This window comes from Malaclemys terrapin, chromosome 10, assembly GCF_027887155.1.
Source record: "Malaclemys terrapin pileata isolate rMalTer1 chromosome 10, rMalTer1.hap1, whole genome shotgun sequence".
NCBI classification, from domain to species: Eukaryota; Metazoa; Chordata; order Testudines; family Emydidae; genus Malaclemys; species Malaclemys terrapin.
In genome coordinates, this window is record NC_071514.1 from 87,750,309 (window position 1) to 87,772,488 (window position 22,180).

Consider the following 22,180-nt stretch of genomic DNA (forward strand, 5'->3'; position numbering starts at 1 on the left):
GACCATGCCCTCTCCCCTCTTTCTTATAGGTCTCTTTACGTCAGCTGGTAAGATGAAAATCGTGGAGGAGCCGAACACCTTTGGGTGCGTGGCCCTGGTACTTTCCCATGCAGAATTTCTCTTGTTACTGACAGCAATTTGCTAGCCCTTTGTGGACGCTGGGCACATTTACTTATATCATAGACATACAGTTGGGCAGTGATAATCATCATCTTCCTCAAAAAGAAGAACAGGAGTACTTGTGGCACCTTAGAGACTAACAAATTTATTAGAGCATAAGCTTTCGTGGACTACAGCCCACTTCTTCGGATGCATCCGAAGAAGTGGGCTGTAGTCCACGAAAGCTTATGCTCTAATAAATTTGTTAGTCTCTAAGGTGCCACAAGTACTCCTGTTCTTCTTTTTGCGGATACAGACTAACACGGCTGTTACTCTGAAACTTGTCATCATCTTCCTGTCAACCTCCTTGGCCCGTGGTTTGCACCCTGAGCAAACTTGGCATTTGTCTTCACTGCAAAAAAGAAGAAAAATGTGTTTTTACATCAAAAGAGCTCTTTCAGTGTAAAATCCTAGTGGAAATGAGGCAAAGGTAGTTTCTACTTTGACATGGCAAGTTGAAATAACGGCTCTCTCATATGGGGTTTATCTTGACTAGCTACGTCAAGGTTAAAACTACAGTGCCTTGCCTCCACAAGGATTTTACACTAAAGTGGTTATCTTGATGTAAAATCACACTCTTTTTTTGCTGTGAGGAACTAACCACCGCCTTGCTCTCTGTGATCAAGTGAGTGCCACACAAAGAACTGCCTGCCTCCAGGTCACAAGTTCAGATCTAGGGACTGTCACCAGGGGTATTTCAGATGACACCTGTAGGTGATGCTGTTGCTCAGGTAACTGGCTTTAAGAATTAAACCAAATCTAATCAGAACCAAATTTGAATCCAGAATGCTGAGCACTGGTTAGATTGGAAAGTAATTCATAGTGTTCTAGGAACGAGGATGGGGCTATTACCTGTGAGATGGTCCCTCTGCCAATGGGTAATGAGACAAATTGAGTCCATTCCTTGAGATCTCTAAAGCTTTCCTGAAGGAGGGCAGGATGCAGTAGACCAGGTTCTCTCAAAGAAGTGGCTGTTTGGCCCTTAGGTAAGAAACCATGTTCTGACATTGCCAATGTATTGCCTTGTCTTCGACTTGCTGTGTTTAGGGAAAAGTGAAAAGGTCATGGTGAGGTAACTGGCATCATCTGGAGTCCCTAGATTTCTTTTATCTTTCAGTCTGTTTTCAGGTCTGTTGACACAGAAATGGCTCTGGTCCTTCTGCTTGGTGATTTGTCCCTGTGTGATTGGGTGTCCAGGTTGAAGATTTTTAGATGCAACCATGTATTCTGCTTAGGTGTGAGCGTGTCTTGTGCTCATAACCCCTTCCCTGGCTATCTGAGGCAGTACTGCCTCGACCCCATTCAGTTTCTTCATACTGCCTGTGGCTGGAGTCAGAGCTCTGTGTGGTTCCTAACCTTACAATCTCTATTTTGCAGTGACTTTTTAAATTGTATATAGTTAATTAGTATTCTTAGTATAGTGCTAGTTAGATTTAGTGTTAGTTAGCTTTAATTTAAGTATTTCTGTGGCGATGCCCTCACCAGGGATTAAACATTATGTGTTTTGAGGGGGAGCAATCCCAACAACAATCCCCATATGCATGCTCGCAATGTTTAGGCAAAGTCCACTTCAAGGAGATTCAATTTCCAAATAGTTCACAAAATGCCACTCAGGTGGTAAAGGATCTTCATCTAAAGCAGCACCTGCTGGGGACAGGCTGGGTTGCTGTCACAAGGCTTGGGGCTCGATCACCACTGATAGCTGGATCCTAAGCAGTGTCAGATCAGGCTATGCCGTCCATTTCTTTCCATCCCTTCCCCTCACCCTGCTTCCCTGTCCCTCTTCAGGAACCCCTTTCACAAGATACCGCTCCTTAAGCAGGTTCGCTCTCTACTGGCTTTGGGAGCAGTGGAGGCAGTTCCGATGGAACACCGGGGCCAGATACTTTTTGGTGCCCAAATCCAAGGTAGGGATAAGATCAATTCTCGACTTTCGCAGCCTCACTAAATGTATCAGATACACGGTGTTCTGAATGGTTACTCTATTGACTATTGTCCCCACATTGTCTCAGAACAACTGGTTTGCTGCTCTGGACCTTCAGGACACATACTTTTAATTTTGCTGAGCCACAGAAAATTCCTTCGCTTCATCATGGCGGAGTGCCATTTTCAGTACACTTCCTTTTGGCCTCTCTTCTGCCCCTCAGGTTTTTACCAATTGGATGGTCTTGGTCACATCTTCCTGAATTTGGACAACTGATTACTGAGAAGCAGGTCCAGAGAGGCCGTCCTTTCTCACATCAACACTATACTGCGCTTGCTCAACTGTTTGGATCTCATCCTAAGCACTGGGAAGTCAACGTTGGTTCCCCTTCATAAAATTGAGTCTATTGAAGCCCTAGCAGACTGTGAGTTTAAGAGCATCTCTGCTGACTGACCATTTTCAGGTAATTTGCTACCTTTGCCTCAGTCTGCAGTTGCAGCCTTCCATGACAGTTTGGATATGCCTGAGGCTCTTGGGCCACATGTCCGCTTGCATGCAGGTGGTATAGTTTGCAAGGCTATGGCTTCACCCCCTTCAAATATGTCTCTGGACAGTTTACTGTCTGACTCTTCACCTCTTGAACAAATTGGTCCATCTCCCTCCATTGGTCCTGGACTCCTTGCGATGGTGGATACTTCTGGAGAATGTTTGTCAGGGTGTTCCCTTTGTCTGGCCATAACCAACGAGTTCCTCCCTGATGGTCTGGGGAGCACATCTGGGGTCAGTGAAAGTTCAGGATGTGTGGTTGGAGCAGGGGCCTCATTGCATATCAATATGTTGGAGCTTTGGGCCATCTACAATGCATGTCATGCTTTTCTGGACTGTATTAGGCTCAGTGGTTCACATACTTACCAACAATACCACCATGTTGTATTCTGTGAACAGGCAAGGGGGAGCATGCTCCAGGATGCTCTTCCAAGAAGCAATCAGATTGTGGTAATTCCGTGTCCAGGAGAGTATCACTCCCATAGCTGATCACTTGCCCGGGGTCCAGAATCATCTTGCAAACCATCTCAGCAGGAATTTTTCCCATAGTCACCAGTGGTCCCTGAAGACAAAGGCCTCTGGGTCATCTTTGCAGCTTGGGCATTCTGATGATTGACCCGTTTGCTACAAGGGACACAGAAAGTGTAGTCTATTCAGTTCTCAAGGGGGCTTCTGTCTGGGCTCACAGTCCAATGCTTTTCATCTCAGCTGGCAGGTCTCCTGCAGGCTTCCTCCCCCAATACTGATCATCCCACAGGCATCCTCAAGCAAAAGGAGGATTGGGCCAAACTCATTCTCATTGCCTCGGTGTGACTGAGGCAGTGCTTGTTCTCTGACCTTCTTGCACTGTCAGTTCAGCCTCCTGTACCCCTTCCTCTGTCCATCCTGACCTACTTACATGGGATTGCAGTAACACCCTACTTCCCGCTCTCACCTCCCTATGTCTCACAGCACAGCTGCTTCATAGATTCTAGGACTGGAAGGGACCTCGAGAGGTCATCGAGTCCAGTCCCCTGCCCTCATGGCAGGACAAAATACTGTCTAGACCATCACTGATACCCTGTTTCCCCGAAAATAAGACATCCTCCGAAAATAAGGCCTACTTACAGTTTTGCCTCTCGTTGTAATATAAGGCATCCCCCCGATAATAAGACCTCCCCGATAATAAGGCATCCACCGATAATAAGGCATTTTTCATTTCTGAAAAATAAGACATCCCCTGAAAATAAGACCTAGCGCATCTTTGGGAGCAAAAATTAATATAAGACACTGTCTTATTTTCGGGGAAACAGGGTAGACATTTATCTAGCCTACTCTTAAATATCTCCAGAGATGGAGATTCCACAACCTCCCTAGGCAGTTTATTCCAGTGTTTAACCACCCTGACAGTTAGGAACTTTTTCCTAATGTCCAACCTAAACCTCCCTTGCTGCAGTTTAAGCCCATTGCTTCTTGTTCTATCCTTAGAGCAGGGGTAGGCAACCTTTCAGAAGTGGCGTGCCGAGTCTTCATTTATTCACTTTAATTAAAGGTTTTGCGTGCCGGCAATACATTTTAACGTTTTTTTAGAAGGGGTCTCTCTCTAAGTGTATATTATATAACTAAACTATTGTTGTATGTAAAGTAAACAAGGTTTTCAAAATGTTTAAGAAGCTTCATTTAAAATTTAAATTAAAATGCTGATCTTACGCCGCCAGCCTGCTCAGCCCGCTGGATGGGGGGGCAGGTCGTTCAGGGCAGAGGGCTGGGTATTGGGGGGGGGGGGGACTCGAGGTCAGGGCAAAGGGCTGGGGTGTGTGTGGAGGTGCAGGGCACAAGGCTGGGGGAGGTTCAGGGCAGAGGCCTGGGTGTGGGGCGGACTCAAGGTCAGGGCAGAGGGCTGGGGTATGGGGGGGTTCAGGGCAGAGGGCTGGGTGTTGGGGGGGACTCGAGGTCAGGGCAGAGGGCTGGGGTGTGTGGAGATGCAGGGCACAAGGCTGGGTGTGTGGGGGGTTCAGGGCAGAGGGCTGGGTATTGGGGGGCGGACTCGAGGTCAGGGCAGAGGGCTGGGGTATGGGGGAGTTCAGGGCAGAGGGCTGGGTGTTGGGGGGGACTTGAGGTCAGGGCAGAGGGCTGGAGTGTGTGGAGATGCAGGGCAGAAGGCTGGGTGTTGGGGGCAACTCGAGGTCAGGGCAGAGAAATGGGGCTGTGGGGGTGCAGGGCAGAGGGATGGGGTGCTCGGCTTGTGGGGGTGCTCCCTGCCCTGAGCGGCTCATGGCAGGGGGCTGGGAGGGATATGACCTGTTCCACCCCGTTCCCCCAGGCCCATCCCTACCTCTCTCTGCCTGCTCTACGGAGCAGCCCACATGCTGCGCTCAGCTCTGCTCCTCTGGGAGGAGGAGGGGCTGGAATGCACCATGTTGTGCGAAGAAACGGGGGGGGGAGTGTGGCTGCCGCAGGACCAAGCTTCTGCCCCCGCAGGGGAGAGCGGTGGGCGGGGGGGCTGAGTGCGGTGGGGGGCTGGGACCCCCCCACTGCTCTCCCCTGTGGGGGCAGGAGGCAGAAGCTTGATCCTGCAGCAGCCAAGCTTCCCCCTCCTCCTCCTTCCCCCAGCGTGGCGTTTTCCGGCCCCTCCTCCTCCTCCTCCTCCTGTCAGTGGGCAGCAGCGTGCCGCTCAGAATCGGCTCGCGTGCCGTAGGTTGCCGACCCCTGCCTTAGAGGCTAAGGTGAACAAGTTTTCTCCCTAACTTGTTCATGGCTGAATGAGGAAGAGTGGTTTTTGGTGGCTGTTCAACAGGTCCTAGAATGGCATATTTGGCAAACTGGAAGTGATTTTTAGTGCAGTCATTGGCCTGCAGACGACAGCCGATGCTGGCTTCTATCCAGGAGAACTTGCACTACTTCTGCACCTTCAGTTATCAGGCCTTGTGCTTAGCTCATTGAGAGTGAATCTGGTAGTGATGTCAGCATTTCATCCCTCCCCATTCAGGGAAGATCAGTCTTCTCCAATGCCATGGTAGCAAGATTCTTAAAAAGGCTTCTTCATCTCCATCATCTAGTCCGAGAGCCGGTTTCTCTGTGGGACCTTAACATGGTCCTAGTGACTTTGATGGGACCTCCATTTGAGCCCCTGGCATCTTGTCCATTTCCACTTTGCAGTCAGAAGACTGCAGTCCTGGTAGTGATAATCTACAAGGAGAGTCTGTGAGTTCCAGGCTCTGATGTCAGAGCCCCTTTATATACAGTTCTACAAGAAAAATTTGACTTTATGACCACACCCAAAATTTTTGTGTAAAGTTTCTCAGTTTAATTTGAACCAGGTAGTATAGTTACCAGTGTTATTTCCTAAGCCACATTAACCTCTGGAGAAGCAGCATCTCCATAGGTTAGATGTCAGATGATGTCTAGTCTTTTATCTGGACAGGATTAAACTGTCATGCTTGCCTCATCTGCTTGTGTCATATGCAGATCACATGAAGGGGCAACTGGTCTCTTCACAGATGGTCTCTAAATGGATAATAAGCTGTATCAAGACTGCATATGAAATAGCTTCGGCTACACCTCCTCAGTGGGTGCGAGTTCATTCTACGAGAGATCAAGCAATGTCAATAGCCTTCCGTAGTGACATCTCAATATTGGACATTCGCAGGGCTGCTATGCGGTTGTCGATCTATACATTTATGAACCATTATGCCATTACCTATCATCCAGAGTAGATGCAAGTTTTGATAGGGTGGTTCTGCAAACCTTGTTTAGGTAGACTCTGAGCCCCGCCTTCTGGGGTGCATATTGTTTGTGAGTCACCTAAGTGGAATGCATGGCTGCATCTACTCGAAGAACCACCACAGTCACAGTACGTAACCATGACCCTACCAGGGGTTCATGTGACCATACATGTGGATGGTCCTGAGGACCTTTGAAAATCAGACTATTATTATTCAGGTATATAAATATGGATTTAGGATCCCGGTTTGATGGTTTGGGCTGTTGTTTTCAATCTGACAGTCCTTTAGATGCTCAGATACTAGGGTGCTGGGGGACATATTAAATACCTGGATAAAAATATTCTAATTTAATCTCACTGCAAATGGAAAACATCATTTTAAATTAGTCTAAATTATTTTAAATTAGTCTTTTTTTTTCTTTTTTAAAAGATTGAACAATCCATTCCTACCTCAGACAAACAGGCTCCTTCCAAAGATGGCACCTTCCCCAACCTCAGGTGTGTGAAAATGTCTATTATATGTGACTATTTTTGTGAGTGCGTAATTTTTGATTGCAGTTGTTTAATAGTAAGATAGACTTTGGTAGAAGCACTTGCCACAGTATAATATCTACATGATTAGTCTATGCTCTATGTTCTTTATTCTTGCATAAGGCTAAAAAACATTTTCATGATTGGATTAATTTCTTCTCTGAATTTCACAGATAATTATTGGCATCTCAGATACTACCAGTTAGTACTTGTCACTTATATAGCACCTAACCTAGTCAAAATAATTTTCCTGTGTGAGTCTCTCTATGCCTCAATTCCCAGTCCCTAAAATGGGGATAACAGTGCTTCCCTACCTCCCTATCAGAATGTTGGAAGGATAAATACATTAAAGATTGAGGCACAAAGATACTATGGTAATGAGGGCAAAATAAGTACCTTAGTTTAGGTTTCTTGGATGCTGATTGCCTTACGCTCTGTGGAATGTTAAATCTGCAACATGTACACATACAATTCTATGATCATGATAACTCTGTTTAAATTTAACCAACCCATTATCCCTTTTGCAAGCCATTTCATTTTATTTTCAGGTCCTGCACATCTCTTCAGGCTTGCTGGAAAATGTTTCAGTTTTGTGGAATCTACGTGAGTAACTGGTTTAGGTGCCTGACTGTATTTTTAGAATGATATAGGCCTTCATTTTATTTTTTAAAATCTGACATATTTTGTTTCTTTAGGTATAAATATGAGTTCTGTCCTTTCCATAATGTCACTCAGCATGAGCAGACCTTTCGGTGGAATGCCTACAGTGGGATTTTAGGGTGAGAAAATCCAGACTCTTCTTTTTATTTTAGTTTGTGAGTTGCGCTCTTTGTAGAGCTCTTGAAATCAGCACTTTTAAAATTAGTTATAGTTACGTTACCTTGAAAATAAACTAATCTTCGCATTAAATCCAAACACTGTTCTCTAAACTGTTTTCAGTTACACCAATGCCACTATCCTGTAGAAGCTGATGAGGTTGTAAGGGTGTAACTGAGGGCACAATTTGTGTGAAAGTGCTGCAAAATGTATCTTGTTAAACCTCTTCTAATAGCCAAATCATGGACTTTTAGTAAATCAGGCTCCTTGGCCATTTATTTTATTAATTAATAAATTCTTATTAGACTATCACATTTTATTCTTGAGACATAATTTAAGAATACGTAAAATAGATCAATCTGGCAGCTTTCAACTGTAGGCATCATCTCGTTCCTGCTGTTCTCATTACTTTACAGCTAATGTTGAAAATACAATTTTAGTGGCTTTTGCTTTAAACTTAAAAACTGCATGTTAGCTAAGCTATGAGGATCCAGAATTTGGAAATCCTAGTTGGCTTTAACATATGCCGAGAGTAAAATTTGAAAGAGGGCTCTAAAGGTAAGTACCGTATTTTCCGGCGTATAAGACGACTGGGCGTATAAGACGACCCCCAACTTTTCCAGTTAAAATATAGAGTTTGGGATATACTCGCCGTATAAGACTACCCCTCTTCCAACGCACACCAAAAAAAAATTAAAAAAACATCAGATTTGATTTCAATATGGTAATTTTAATTCAAATGCTTATGACATGCAGGTACTTAGCAGGAAAACTGTCACTTATAAACATAAGGCTGTTTGTCAACAAACATGTAAACATAAAACAGTGCAAGTGGATTAAACTTTTCCTAATTCACTCTAAAGCTGAAAGGAAGGATAAGACAATAAACCCATGGGAGCTGCCATGCTGTTTGTTTTCTAAGCTGTCAACCAAACTGGAACTGATGATGATAGGAGGAAGATAACAAACAAGAGAGAGAGAGCAAGTGCCGGGCAAGTCCCTGGCGAGTTAGCAACGCCCATCATAACTGCAAGCTACGGTATTTTTACAGGTTTTGCTGGCGTGACAGTTTCCCTTTAAAAGCCTTCAAAATCCTCCTGTTCGTCATCTGATATCATAAGTACATCAATGACATCTTGTGATACATTTGTAAAGCAGTCGTCGTATGGATCGAATTCCGTATCAGATGGTGTGGTCTCAGCTTCGGCTTCCTCTTCATCTTGCCACAAGTAGTCGTCCTCCATACCATCTAATGAATTTGATATGCCACACTTCTTGAAAGACTTGATTACTGTTTCTGCATCAATATCATTCCAGGCTTTTATGACAAACTTGCACAAAACATCCAACTGTGGAGCACGCATGTTTCCTCCTTTTGTGAATGACTTTTCGCCGCTAACCATCCATTCATTCCACTGTTCTTGAATGCGATCTTTAAATGGCTTGTTTAGGCACACATCCAGTGGCTGTACCAACGATGTCAATCCTGCAGGAATAACTGCCGCATCTGTGTTTAGTCTTGCAAGCATTTGCTTGGTGCTGGGAGTTAAATGAGCCCTGAACATATCCCACACCAGTAGACTACATTTTTGAATAAGTCCACCTGGTCGCCTGCTCCATACATTATCAAGCCATAGCTTTACCCCTTCTTCATCCATCCAGCCTTTTTCATTCACATGTACAAAACAACCAACAGGGAACTTGAATTTCGGCATTGTTTTTCTTTTAAAAATAATCATTGGTCTCAGTTTGGCGCCATCAGCTGTGCATGCTAGTACCACTGTAAAACTGGACTTCTCATGTCCTGTTGTTTTAATTAAAATTGTTTTTTCACCTTTTTGATGGACAGTTTTATTTCCAACCATATCAAAATTCATTGGAGTTTCATCCATATTTCCAATACTACTTAACGCATAGCCATGTTTAGTGCGCTGTTGTATTACGTATCGATGGAAACTATTTACTTTGCTATCAAGATCTGCAGGTAATTTTGGGGCAATTTTCATCTTTTGCCTCAGTACCATATTATGCCTTCCCATGAATCTAGTACACCAGGATACAGTGGCCTTAAATCTGTTGCTGTGATCTGGGTTAGATTTGGCCCACTGAAGTGCAAACAAATGTATTTTATTTCGTGTCACTACATAACCGTTTTGGCGATGCTCATTCACCATGTCTGCTACATGTTTTTCGAGTTCTGGCCAATGTGGAGTGCCTCTTCTTAATGCACACTTACCCCTTGGCATACTCTTTAATGCTTTTTCATTTGCTTTCCAGTCCCAAACCATCTTTTCTGTTACTCCATATTGTCTTGCAGCAGCGCAGTTATTATGTTCCATGGCAAAGTTTACAACTTTAAGTTTGAAACTGGCTTCATATTTCTTTCTTCTTGCTGGTGGAGCCATGATGGAGTTTTGACTGTTGGACATTTGTATACTGTACTGTATGTACTGGTGCTATACTGTATGAACAGGTACAGATACTGGTGCTGTACTGTATGTGGTACCCAGTATACAACAACCAGCCAATCACGGCAAGCGATGTACCTTACCGGCGATTGGCTGGTTGTTGTATACAAAGCCTGCTTGGATTGGTCAGCTCTCCCTGCCTGCCCAGCCCTCCCTGTCTCCAAGACTATCAGAGCGGTAGCGCAAACACGCCTCTTTCACCCGTCTGGCCCGCCCTTGTATCCTATTACCTCCTTCTCTGCCTCTCAGATCTCACACATGCGCGCCTGCGCCGCTTCACTGCAGTCCTCAGGAGCGAGATCTGAGAGGCAGAGAAGGAGGTACGGTAATAGGATACAAGGGCGGGCCAGACGGGTGAAAGAGGCGTGTTTTTCTGGGCACAGCGCCGCTCTATCTCTTTTTTCCATACCCCAGGCGTCCCGGACGCCTGCAGCTTGCTCCGCCCTTCACTTACACCTTCCCGGTGAGGCGCCCCCTCACCTCGTCATCGGGCGGGGATGCGGCCACGGCCGTTTTTGAGCTCCCCCCACCATATGCGGCGACCGCAGATTCTCCAGTCCGTCTTGGAAGTTTCAGCACCCGCCCTATAAGACGACACCTGGCGTATAAGACGACCCCCGACTTTTGAGAAGATTTTCCTGGGTTAAAAAGTAGTCTTATACGCCAGAAAATACAGTATTCTTTCTAACAATCCTTTTCCCATTTGTGGATCACGTGTAGCATTACATCAACTGCTTGAGATTGCCCAAGAATGGGAATTATCCCATATATGGGATAATGTCTTTTAAAACACCAAATAAAAAGTCTTAAGGCAGAACTGACATAACTACAAAATGGAGACATTATAGTTGAGTATGAGATTTATTTTCTGGACACTCTAAGAGCACAAAAATTAAGTGTATTACATATCTTTATAAAGATTTTCCTTTCCACTAAAATAAAATGTTCCCCATCTCACAATCCCTGGAAAACCTGGGAAAGCTAATAGGACTTTTAATGTGTCCTAAAGGTCAACACATTTGGGCTAAGTTGGACCAGTGGGGCAATAAATTCCAGTCTCTGAAGATGCCATATCTCCAGCTGTCTTCCATTTAAACCACCTATTCTGATATTGAATGGCTTGGCTATTTATAGTTCCAGTAACATAACACAAAAAGACATGCAGTTTGACCCCAAAAACAGACTGGAAGCCATTGTCAACTGCACATGACATGCATTTCCTGCAAGAAACACAAAATAAGTATACAGCCACAATCTACGTTAGCCAAGTTTTCATGGGCACTTTCTCCTTAAATCTCAGTTTTGAGTTGCATATAGCTCTCAAGTGTGATCTCTTGAAATGAAACTCCTTCTTGGTCTGGGCCTAGAAATAATTTTAAACATATTTAATAAAAGCCCATTCAGCCTGTCGAGTCAGTGCCTAGATCCAAGTAGAGGAGGTAGCATACATTAAATTTAAAAACAAAGACTGATTTAAAGGTGTCTGCCTCTATAAATATTTCCTGTGTGCAGATGGGTAGAACGTGAGTGAAGGGCTGGTCTTCCCTGCAAGTAGGCTAGTCAGAAAGTCTGAGACGAGGAGGTTACACCCAGAAATATAATGGGCCTTAGGACCAGACAGTGGCAGAGACTGGTTTGTAGTCACTCTTGTCAGCATCAGAGAGAATCCTACAAGCTAGCTGAGCTGCAGTGGATTTCTAGACAGCAGTAGGGAGCCTGTGCCAGTGATAGATCTTTAAGCTGTGGAGACCCAGAACCACTGAATTATTTGATTTGTCTGGAAACTGGGAGAGTAACAGAATTGTTGGAGAAAGGTCCTGACCTGAGAAAGTGTTCAGGATGCAGAGGTGCTGCACTGAACTACTGAACAAGGGTATTTATCCATTTCAGAAATATTTTTAAAGGACCATTTTAGTCCAGGATCAGATTCTTGGACTACAGGGGGGTTGGACTAGATGACCTCCTGAGGTCTCTGCCAGCCCTAATCTTCTATGATTCAAGTCTACGTTCAAGACCTGTGTTTTCAAAAAGGCCTATGTTTCCCACACATCAGAAAGGAGCCTCTTTTTACGTATGCTGTAGTCAGTGCTATCTTTATTTGTTGTTTTATTGCTTAGATACTGTGGGGATAGGTGCTTTAGAAATGTTTGAGATATTTTTTTTCAGGGGTTAGCAAAGCCTGGTTCTTTCCACAATCAAGGACTTTTGTTTCAGTTAAGCAAAAATGAAAACTGGTGTTCCAAGAAGACAGATCTGGGCTTGTTTCAGTTTCACTTTAAAATGTTTATACATCATGAAAGATAATGGATGGACTAACTTGATGTTTTAAAGGATTTCTTGGACTGAGAAACAAAAATGAGGATTTTACATATTTGACAATGAAAGCTACTGAGTATTTTTAAAGTGTGTGATTATTCTTGCTACTCAAATTAGACAATTCCAAAAATTTAGTATCTAAGTCTCTCTAGTTGTTCTGCTAAATGCCTTCAAACTCTAGGATACAGAGAATCTGTGTCTTGGAGATCGCAGTGCACCCTGAATGGGGTGCCACATCCTAAAAGGCAAGACCTTGCTTTATCATGTAACAATAATATTTTATTTTTCTGCATTTGTGACCTCCAGTAGTTTGATAGGCGCCTTACAGATTGTATATGTTTTAAGATAAATATATCATACATGTTTGGTCCTGTTTTGAGCAGGGGGTTGGACTAGATGACCTCCTGAGGTCACTTCTAACCCTAATCTTCTATGATAAAGTTCCTGCCTCAGAGAGCTTAGTCTAAATAGACACCATACACATACACACAAAAGGAAAGCAATGAAAAGCAAAGTGATTAAAAATTGAAGTAAAGTGTTGGTTTGTTAGCCCTACAACTTTTTTATGGTTCTATTTCCATGTCTTTTTCAGTAAACTAAGGGAAGGGAGTGAATGTGGCAGGCTGAGGTTTCTGGGTTGCCCTCCTTTTACTATGTTTTTATATTTTTAAAGAGCTGTACAAATGTTATTTGTCAGGGCATGTCTGTGAAGCAGTAAGTATTATCCCCATTTTACAGGTGGGAAACAGAACAACAGACATGAAATGACTTTTCTGTTGGCCTTATGGTCGCTGTTGTAAAAGCAGGCCTGCTCTTCTTCTCTCCCCAGATGATAAGGAAGTCCATGATCTCCGCATGGTTTCATGCGGATGCACAAGGCATGGTTGCAATAATAACAGTGTTATAATACTGAAGTATGGGGCTCCAGGAGTTTGCATTTGCAAAGGGGGTGATCCTGGCTATGCACCAGCATTTAAATGGGGAGGTCACATCCATCTTAAATGACCTCCCAGAGTGGTAGAGTGAACATAGGTAAACAAACAGCTTGGTCCTGATATGGTGTGATGCAATGCAGTGTGGGAGAGCAACTGGAGGACTACCAAGTCAGTGCGAAATACAGATGCATCCACAAAAACCTTTTTCTGCACTAATTCATTCTGAAATGAACTTTCAAAGTGGATTGTCTAATTTGCAATAATTGGCACTTCATTTGAAAGAAGAATTGTGTTGTATGTACCCAGGGCATTTTAATTAAAATTAAAAAAAAAAAAAAAAAAAAAAGTTAGTGTGAAAAAACCTTGGGTGGACAATCCCTAAGGCTATCCTCCGAGTCAGGATTCTATCCTGGCCCCCAACCTGGGTTGATTGAGAGACCACAGCTGTGACTATCATGAGTTTTATGGTCTAACAGGGAATATTTCATTTTAAATTGGAATAGGTCACTTTTCAGAAATATATTGTTAATAAATGCTTCTCTTCACTGACAAGTTTTGAAGAGTGAGCATGTTTTTGCGTTTGTATTCTTGTTTCACCCATCTGCTGACATACATTGTTTGGGCTTACTCTGTATTCTGAGCAATTGAGAAGATTGGAGTTTGGTAACGCCTCTTTCAAACAAATTATTGATGACAAAATTAAAACCCTTTTTCAGTTTTATTTGGTTAAGAAAGTGTGGAAATGGTTTTGAGACACGTCAGAATAACCGTAGTGCTCAGAAACTACTGTGATGGAGACTCTATAAGTAATTAAAGAACTCCACTTTGGTTATCAGGTAATTGATCTGTGATGGGGCAGAGCTGGGCAGTAAGAAAAGGAGATATTAAAGGACCTACAAAAAATTGAAATTGATAAAGTGAATTTTAATACAGTGTTAGAGTATTTCTGTTTTTCTTACCAGGTTTTTAACTTTTCTCCCCAAAATTAAAAAACATGTCTTTTGAGCTATTCTCTTTTTCCAGTATTTGGCATGAATGGGAAATTTACAACAACACATTTGTTGGCATGTGGATGAGAGAAGGGGATTCATGTGAAACCAAAAACAGAGAGACAAAGGTACAGTAATTAATCATCCTGATGCCGTTAATACAGCTGGCATGTTTGTACCAGTTTAAACTATTAAAGCCATTAATATACCATAGGACTTGAAAACTTAGATGGGGTTTTACAAATTGAGATCTCTTCCTGCCCAAAGAGTTCATGGTTTAGGACATGAAGTAGAAAAATGCAAGATGAGATATGGGACATCAGTTAGGAATGGAGGGTAAAACCAGGATAAAAGGCTGATGATGTTGTTTTCACTCACACCAGTCTGGAGACTTTAACTCTTTCTTTTTGTTCATGCAAAATAGGATGTTCTGGTATTACCATTACCACTAGGGACAAATGCTCTGTAACTTCTGCTATGGGCCACTGCTACATAAGAGGAGAGAAATAGAAGTTACTTGTGGGACTGGAGTTGCCAGCCACTACTGGATGACACATGTCAAGGGAGAGTGAACTAGGTAGTTAAACAGTACTTTGAGAGGAAACCAAGTGGCAGAGAAACTTGTATGGGAAAAGTAGAGGGCCAGGTCACAAGAAGCATGTTCAGGTGAGAGAGGAGCAGAACAGATGTGGGCAGAAGGGGTGGAAGGTAAAATGAAGAGCAAATAAAGACAGTATAATTAGCTTTTGTCAAAAAGATAAAACTATTAAAAACAGTTAAAATACATGACAGTTACATGTGAGCAGTTGCTTTTGCTGAAAAGGAATGTTACATGATTGTGAATGAAAAGGAGATGTCCAAAAGACTCTGAAAAGATGAGGTCCATACTTTTCCATGTAAAAATCTGGGAACTTCTGCCTGAGACCTCTCTTCTCCCTTTGTTAAAATAATGTTTGCACTTCTCTAGGTCCTTCCCAGAGGTTAAGGAGCTTTACAAAATTAAGTCTCACATTCCTCTGACACACAAGACAATAGCTATTGCTATTGATTTTATGTGGAAGCACTTAGATACTACAGTGATGGGTGGCTGTGTAAAATCCTAAGATAGATAGGTTGATCAGTGGGAAAGTGAGGCGGGTAGTGACGTGACTTGGCCAAGATGACAGAAGAATCCTGTTGGAGAGCCAGCAATAGAACCAAGGTTTCTGACTTCCAGTGCACTGTCTTACTGTGACAGAGTGCTGGGAGCCTAGAACTGACCAAGTACTCTGTCACTAAGGTACTACCTATTCCCCCCTGGAGTGGATTTAATTGGAGGGAGGGTGCTCAGTGGTTTAATTAGGCAAGAGGCTGACAAGCTAGTGAGAACAACCAACCTGTCAGCTGGGAAGTTAGAGAACAAGAAGGAAGTGCAAGGGGAGTGGCTGGTACGGGCTAGGGGAAGGCAGGATCTCAGGATGAGGAGATCTGTCCCTGTCCTTCCCTGGATAGTGGGCTAAGGGGAAAGTTTCAGCTTTATATTGCTTCATGAGGCTGTACTGGTGAAGGGGAATAAAAAATGGGGCTTATTGACTGGGAAGCTTCCAGCCTGTTTGTGTTGATCCAAGGGGTGGAGAAGGGAGCCTATTATGCATGCCATAAGAGCATCCTTTCTTCCTGTAGCCACATTGAATATATATTTGGCCTTCTAGTATTGCATGATTTCTAATATTAAGAATTTGAATCTTCCTTGGGCTTTTGCTTGTAAAAGGTCATGAAACATTAAAGCTGAAAATGTAAAGATCATAATGAGCATCTACAATGCCGGATAAATCAATATTCTTTGGAAAAATTAAAGGACATAAGAGCCTGGTGTTTAGTGCTTTTTCTTTGTACTGCTATTTAAGAGACCTGGATGCAATTTTTCACTGTTCATAGGCTGGTAGTCCTTCAGAGGTGAGAGCATGCATCACTCAGTAGCAAATGCACTGAAGGGCATCTAATTTAGTGTGTGTCTGTTGGAAGTTGTGCTGACTTAGGTGGAGGAATCACTTCCCATTGGGAAAGGAACAAGTTTATTCCATGCTTTAAAATACCGTATATACTCGTTCATTAGCCCATTCATTTATAAGCCGACCCCCCCAAGATGGTTCGGTAAAAATAGCAAAAATGGTATGACCCTTTCATAAGCCGACCCTATATTTCAGGGGTTGGCAAACTTTGGCTCCTGGCCCATTAGGGTAAGCCGCTAGCGGGCCTGGACGTTTTGTTTACCTGGAGCGTTCACAAGCGTGGAGCCCCTCAGCTCCCAGCGTCAGCAGTTCCGTTCCCACCCAATGGGAACGGTGAACCGCAGCCACAGGGAGCCGAAGGGCTCCATGCCTGCAGACGCTCCAGGTAAACAAATCAACAATGTGTTAGATATTCAATGATTCCATAGAGTTTAAAATCATCACATTTTGGTGTAGACCTTTTTATAAGCCGACCCCCGCTCTTTGATGCATCTTTTTTTTACCAAAAATATTCGACTTATGAACGAGTATATATGGGTAACTTAATCTGAAAAAGACTTAACTAGTGGCTGTGACCTCTTTCTTCTGCACTGGGTAAAATGATGGCAGCACTGAGAGCTGACTACAGTACTTGCTGGAATGCATCTATGCTCATGATGAAATGGGAAGTTAGTGATGTATGTTGGTTCTGTTCAACATGAAACTAGTGACTATATTGTGTGTTTAACCTATTTCCTCTCATCCTTCTTTTTCTGCTCTTCAGGTTCTTCTTATTTGTGGAAAAAACAATAAGTTGGCTCATGTGTCTGAGCCGAGTACTTGTGTTTACTCTCTAACATTTGAGACTCCTCTTGCTTGCCATCCTCATTCTCTTTTAGGTAGGTAGGATAAAAAGGTCTGTGCATGTGTGAGAGGCAGGTGGCATTTTATCCAAGCCTTTAAGTTTAGATTTCTGGTTTGTTAGTTTTTATCATTACATCAATAAGAAGTAAATGTAACATTGTTTATTACAAGCATTTCTAAAGTAACCATCACTATAATAATTGGGCACTCTTATCTGAGCTTGCAAAGTCCCTACGATCAACTCAATGGCATTTCTCGATATGTAATGGGATAACTTTTGAAAACTCCTTCCAGTTAATTTCAGAATTTCAGGGAATGTTCAAGGCATCAATTGTCAGAACCCTATTTGATCTCGGGGAAGAGCAGAAAACCAAAAGGGGGAGATTGGGGAACAAAAGAGCCCCTGACAGCTTTTTAGCCACAGCCTCTAGCACCTCTACAATTATCTGTAGATCACAGAGCTAGTTCATGATTTTCATGAACACATTCCAGCACAACAATACCCATGCTCATGTCAGCTTATCCTCCCAATAGTGTAACACGTTGACATGCTGAATGACTTCTCTTCTGGACAGAAAGTAATGGTGGTGGAGGAAAGGGAAATGGAGGGGCCTGGGGGGAGCAGAGAGAAGTGCACACAGCTGCTGGAATGTTAGGGGAAAATGGGGGACCCTCATATGGAGGGAGGCATGAAAGGAGCACAAGAATCTTTAGTGGGGGGATGGAGATTGGGGGATCTGATATGGGGGAGAGAGGATTGGGGGCACAGAACCCATGCTGGGGGAAGATTGAAGGACCCAGGGAAGGTGGGGAATAAGTGTGCACACAGCCCCTGTCTTGGGGGCCAGAATGAAGGATCCCCTGAAAATTGGAGAATCAGACACAGCCCCTAGCATGGGAGATTTGGAATGGGGGGCACACAGAACTCCTGGTGTGTGTGTGGGGGGGGTTGATTGGAGGACCCTGGTATGAGGAATGGAGTTTGGGGGAAAGAGGATAATAGGATGCATGCTGAGCTGCTGGTATGGGGAGAAAATGAAGGACCTGGCACGGGAGGAGAGGGGAGTGGGGGGCACACAGACCCTTGCAGGGAAGAGATTCAGGTGAATTGCAAGGAATCCCTGGAAAAAGAAGGGGATGGGATGGTGGGCATACAGAGAGCTTGTGGGGGAGGGAATGGAGGAATACGAAGAGCATTGCGATAAATTCAGCCTACATAATCTACAAACAACACCTTGGTAAATTTATTTGTGTACAATAGCATAGTTCTCTCATTCTCATCACTTCCATCCCAGTCTCCAGTTAGGTAAGTCAGTGGATGCATTCATCAGTTTGGAAAAATGTCTGCATGAAGAGATATGTAATGAAATATTCCCTGAAGATAGTAAGAGTGAGGCTCAGCCCTAACAGGGGGTTACAGAGATAGTCAGGCCCCAGCCCTTTTGGGGTTTTGTAATTGAAGTCCAGCACCTTGAATTGGATTCATACTGCCACAGTATGCTGTGCACTCCAGCTAGCCCTTGGAATATGCCTCCATTTGGCCTTAATGGTCATTCTTAGATAGGATGTGTTTCAATAGTCTATAAGTGAGGAGGGTGCAATCAGGATCTCATCCAGCAGTGATGGGTGCAGCCTTCTGGACAGCTGGAGCTGGAAGAAGAGACCTTTGGTCACTGCTGCTGTCTGGGAGCATTAGACCTCTAGGGCCTGCTCCTGTTCCCATTTGAAGTGATTGAGAAAATTCCTATTGATTTAAATAGGATTGAGGAACAGGTCCTGGCTAGTGAATGTATCAGTTTGTGGTCTCAGTGATGCATGTTGAATTGACGCATTAAGCTGTTAAAACACACACATAGCAGCATTAGGGTTACATTCAAATAGTTAATTAAGGAAAATGTAGCTGTTAGTATTTATGACAGTGTTACTTTCCTTTTTTCAGTTTATCCAACACTGACTGAAGTCCTACGAAGGAAGTGGGATGAAGCAGAGCAGTCTCTTTATGATGAGCTAATAACTGAACAGGTTTGCCTATCCATTCTGAGTTCTTGTTAAAGGACTGTCACTTTCAAATTACTGTAGTACTGGTCTGTTTTCTGCAGTTCCAGCTCTTTTTTAGGATAGATGCTTTTATCCTACTATTGGCACTGCATCTAGCTACAGTTTACTGGTAATCACAAAACCTTGTAAAATAGCCAATGCAAATTACAAACAGAAATAGAATGGCTTTATGTAATGTCTTTGTTTTTCCAGGGATACAAAAAATTGTTGAAGGAGATTTTTGAGGAAGCAGGACTCTTAAGAGCAACAGAAGAAAAGGAGATTGAGAAAAAAAATAAAAAGTTAAAAAGTCTGGAATTTGAAACAGTGGAGAAATGCAATAAGGTATAGAAAGTAATTCTCAATGCTTGTCTAAGAAATTTTACCAACATGGAGTTAATCACCATCCTTCTGCTGTGTGATTGAGCCACTGAGTTCTCAGCCAAGCTGCCTGTCTGTTGTTAGGATTCAGATAAAATCTACTCCCTTGGTTATCTTCTGTTGCCTAAATAACAGTATATTTAAAAATAAATAGAAATGGCAAAACTTATTTTAGTGCTGAAAATTGGAAACAAACTGGCATTACTGAATGCCTTTCCAGGAGATGTTAGGGGGTGGAATATGGGAAGTAGTTTGGATACCTAGGTGATGTGCATTTTAGACATACTTTCATAAACTGGGGTTAGAATAGGATTAAGAAGCAGAAGGGAGTTAGTGCAAGTGGAAGGTGGACCAGAGTCCCTTCCTTGGATGTTTTTAAGGCCCGGCTTGACAAAGCCCTGGCTGGGATGATTTAGTTGGGAATTGGTCCTGCTTTGAGCAGGGGGTTGGACTAGATGACCTCTTGAGGCCCCTTCCAACCCTGATATTCTATGATTCAGAGCCTTGTGGCAGATAGGTACTTGGTAATCATATAATATACACACTAAGTCTTATTATGCTGAAACATTCAGGCCATTTTACAAACAAAAGGCCCGGTGGTTCATATCATGTATCCTTTAAATTCTCTGTATGTGTGCCTGTATCTACAACTATATATGTATATACTATGACAGACCCAGACCAGTGGGGTACAGGAGTCTGGTAGAAGGCAAATATACTGGTCACTGGATAAGTAGTTTTCTGTTCCCTGAGTGACCAGAGCAGGGGCTGCGCTAGAGTAATCAGGAACCTGCTAGAACCAGTTAAGGCAGGCTGGCTAATTAGGACACCTGGAGCCAATTAAGAAGCTGCTAGAATCAATTAAGGCAGGCTAATCAGGGCACCTGGGTTTTAAAAAGGAGCTCACTTCAGGTTGTGGTGCGAGGAGCTGGGAGCAAGAGGCGCAAGGAGCTGAGAGTGAGAGGGTGTGCTACTGGAGGACTGAGGAGCACAAGCGTTATCAGACACCAAGAGGAAGGTCCTGTGGTGAGAATAAGGAAGGTGTTTGAAGGAGGTCATGGGGAAGTAGCCCAGGGAATTGTAGCTGTCATGCAGCTGTTACAGGAGGCACTATAGACAGCTGCAGTCCACAGGGCCCTGGGCTGGAACCCAGAGTAGAGGGCGGGCCCGGGTTCCCCCCAAACCTCCCAATTGACCTGGACTGTGGGTTCTCCCAGAGGTGAAGGTCTCTGGGCTGTTCCCCAACCCACATGGTGAATCTCTGAGGCAAGAAAATCCGCCAATAAGCGCAGGACCCACCAAGATAGAGGAGGAACTTTGTCACAATACCCATATGCACTGCAGCAGAATTTACAGGGCATGTTAGTACGAATTAAAGGCAAGCACTGAGCACTAAAAATTGAAGTGCATAATATGTCTGGAGAGAATACATTCAGCCTAAAAGTTCATGTGCTATGGTTGTACCCTCTCATTGATGTGCTGAGATTCATTGACTGGGCTGAAAGGGTAGACATAGATTGTAAAGCAAGAAGGAGACCACTGTGGTCATCTAGTCTGACCTCGTGCATAGCAAAGGCCATAGAATTTCACCCATTAATTCCTGCATCAGGCCTAATAACTTGTGGTTTAATTAAATCATCTCTCTTAGAGAGATATATGTAGTCATTTAAAGGAATGGAGAATCCACCACATATCTTCTTGGTTTGGTCCAGTTTCATGGACGGTGGGTATAATAGGCCAGGGGAGGCTCTGCCTCCCCCGGCGCTGCCGTGGCAGCCAGACACTCCCTCCCACCTCCTGTTGTAGGGTTTGGCGGTGAAGGGTTTTGTTTTATTATGCCCCATGCAGGTTCCGGAACGGCTGAGGAGGCACATACCGCCTCCTCCGGCACCCTGGAATTTGCATGAGGCATACCAAAAGCATCTTAACACACGCTTTTCCTCTGTGTGGGTTGGGTCTGGGGAGAGGAGGGAAGGTACGGCGTGGCTTTAGCCAGCCTGGGGCTCCTCAAGGCTTCTCCAGGTGGGGGGCGCTCTGGGCTGCGGCCAACCCGGAGCACCTCTAGCCGAGGCAGGGAGCACTCAGGGCTTTGGCCAGCCCAGGTCTCCCACGGTGGGGATGCTCGGAGTGGGGCGGGGCAGGGCGTCTCAGGGCTCTGGCTGTGGGGAGGGTGTGGGCGGAAGGGGTGGAGCCAGGGGCTAGCTTCCCCAAAGGGGGGCTCCACCCACTGCCCATGTCCAGTTCTATTAAAAATTCGAACCTTATTTTCAATTTTAATTTATCTAGCTGGTGATGAATATTATGGGATTCCAGCCTTTCCTTATAGCAGTGGTCTCCAACCTTTTTATGTCTAAGATCACTTTTTGAATCTAAGGGCAACTCAGGATCTACCCTGCCACTTCCCCGAGGCCCTGCCCAGCTCACTCAATCCCCCTCTCTCCATTGCTCGCTCTCCCCCACCTTCACTCACTTTCACCAGGCTGGTGGCAGGGGGTTGGGGTTTGGGAGGGGGTGTGGGCTCTGGGCTGGAGCCGAGGGGTT

At 44.1% G+C, this 22,180-nt stretch overlaps 1 protein-coding gene across 5 annotated transcripts in view; it reads left to right on the forward strand.

Annotated features, from left to right (window-relative positions):
* The window catches only part of GNPTG (N-acetylglucosamine-1-phosphate transferase subunit gamma), a 29,598-nt gene that overhangs the window by 403 nt on the left and 7,015 nt on the right, over positions 1-22,180 (forward strand). For 4 of the 5 annotated variants that reach the window (XM_054042443.1, XM_054042445.1, XM_054042447.1 and 1 more), the window contains exons 2-9: positions 30-84; positions 6,763-6,830; positions 7,412-7,466; positions 7,559-7,642; positions 14,422-14,515; positions 17,142-17,256; positions 19,161-19,243; positions 19,472-19,603. In XM_054042443.1, coding sequence (XP_053898418.1) covers positions 30-84; positions 6,763-6,830; positions 7,412-7,466; positions 7,559-7,642; positions 14,422-14,515; positions 17,142-17,256; positions 19,161-19,243; positions 19,472-19,603 — 686 coding nt within the window. The remainder of the gene's footprint in view (positions 1-29; positions 85-6,762; positions 6,831-7,411; positions 7,467-7,558; positions 7,643-14,421; positions 14,516-17,141; positions 17,257-19,160; positions 19,244-19,471; positions 19,604-22,180) is intronic. The other variant, XM_054042446.1, reaches the window with a different exon arrangement.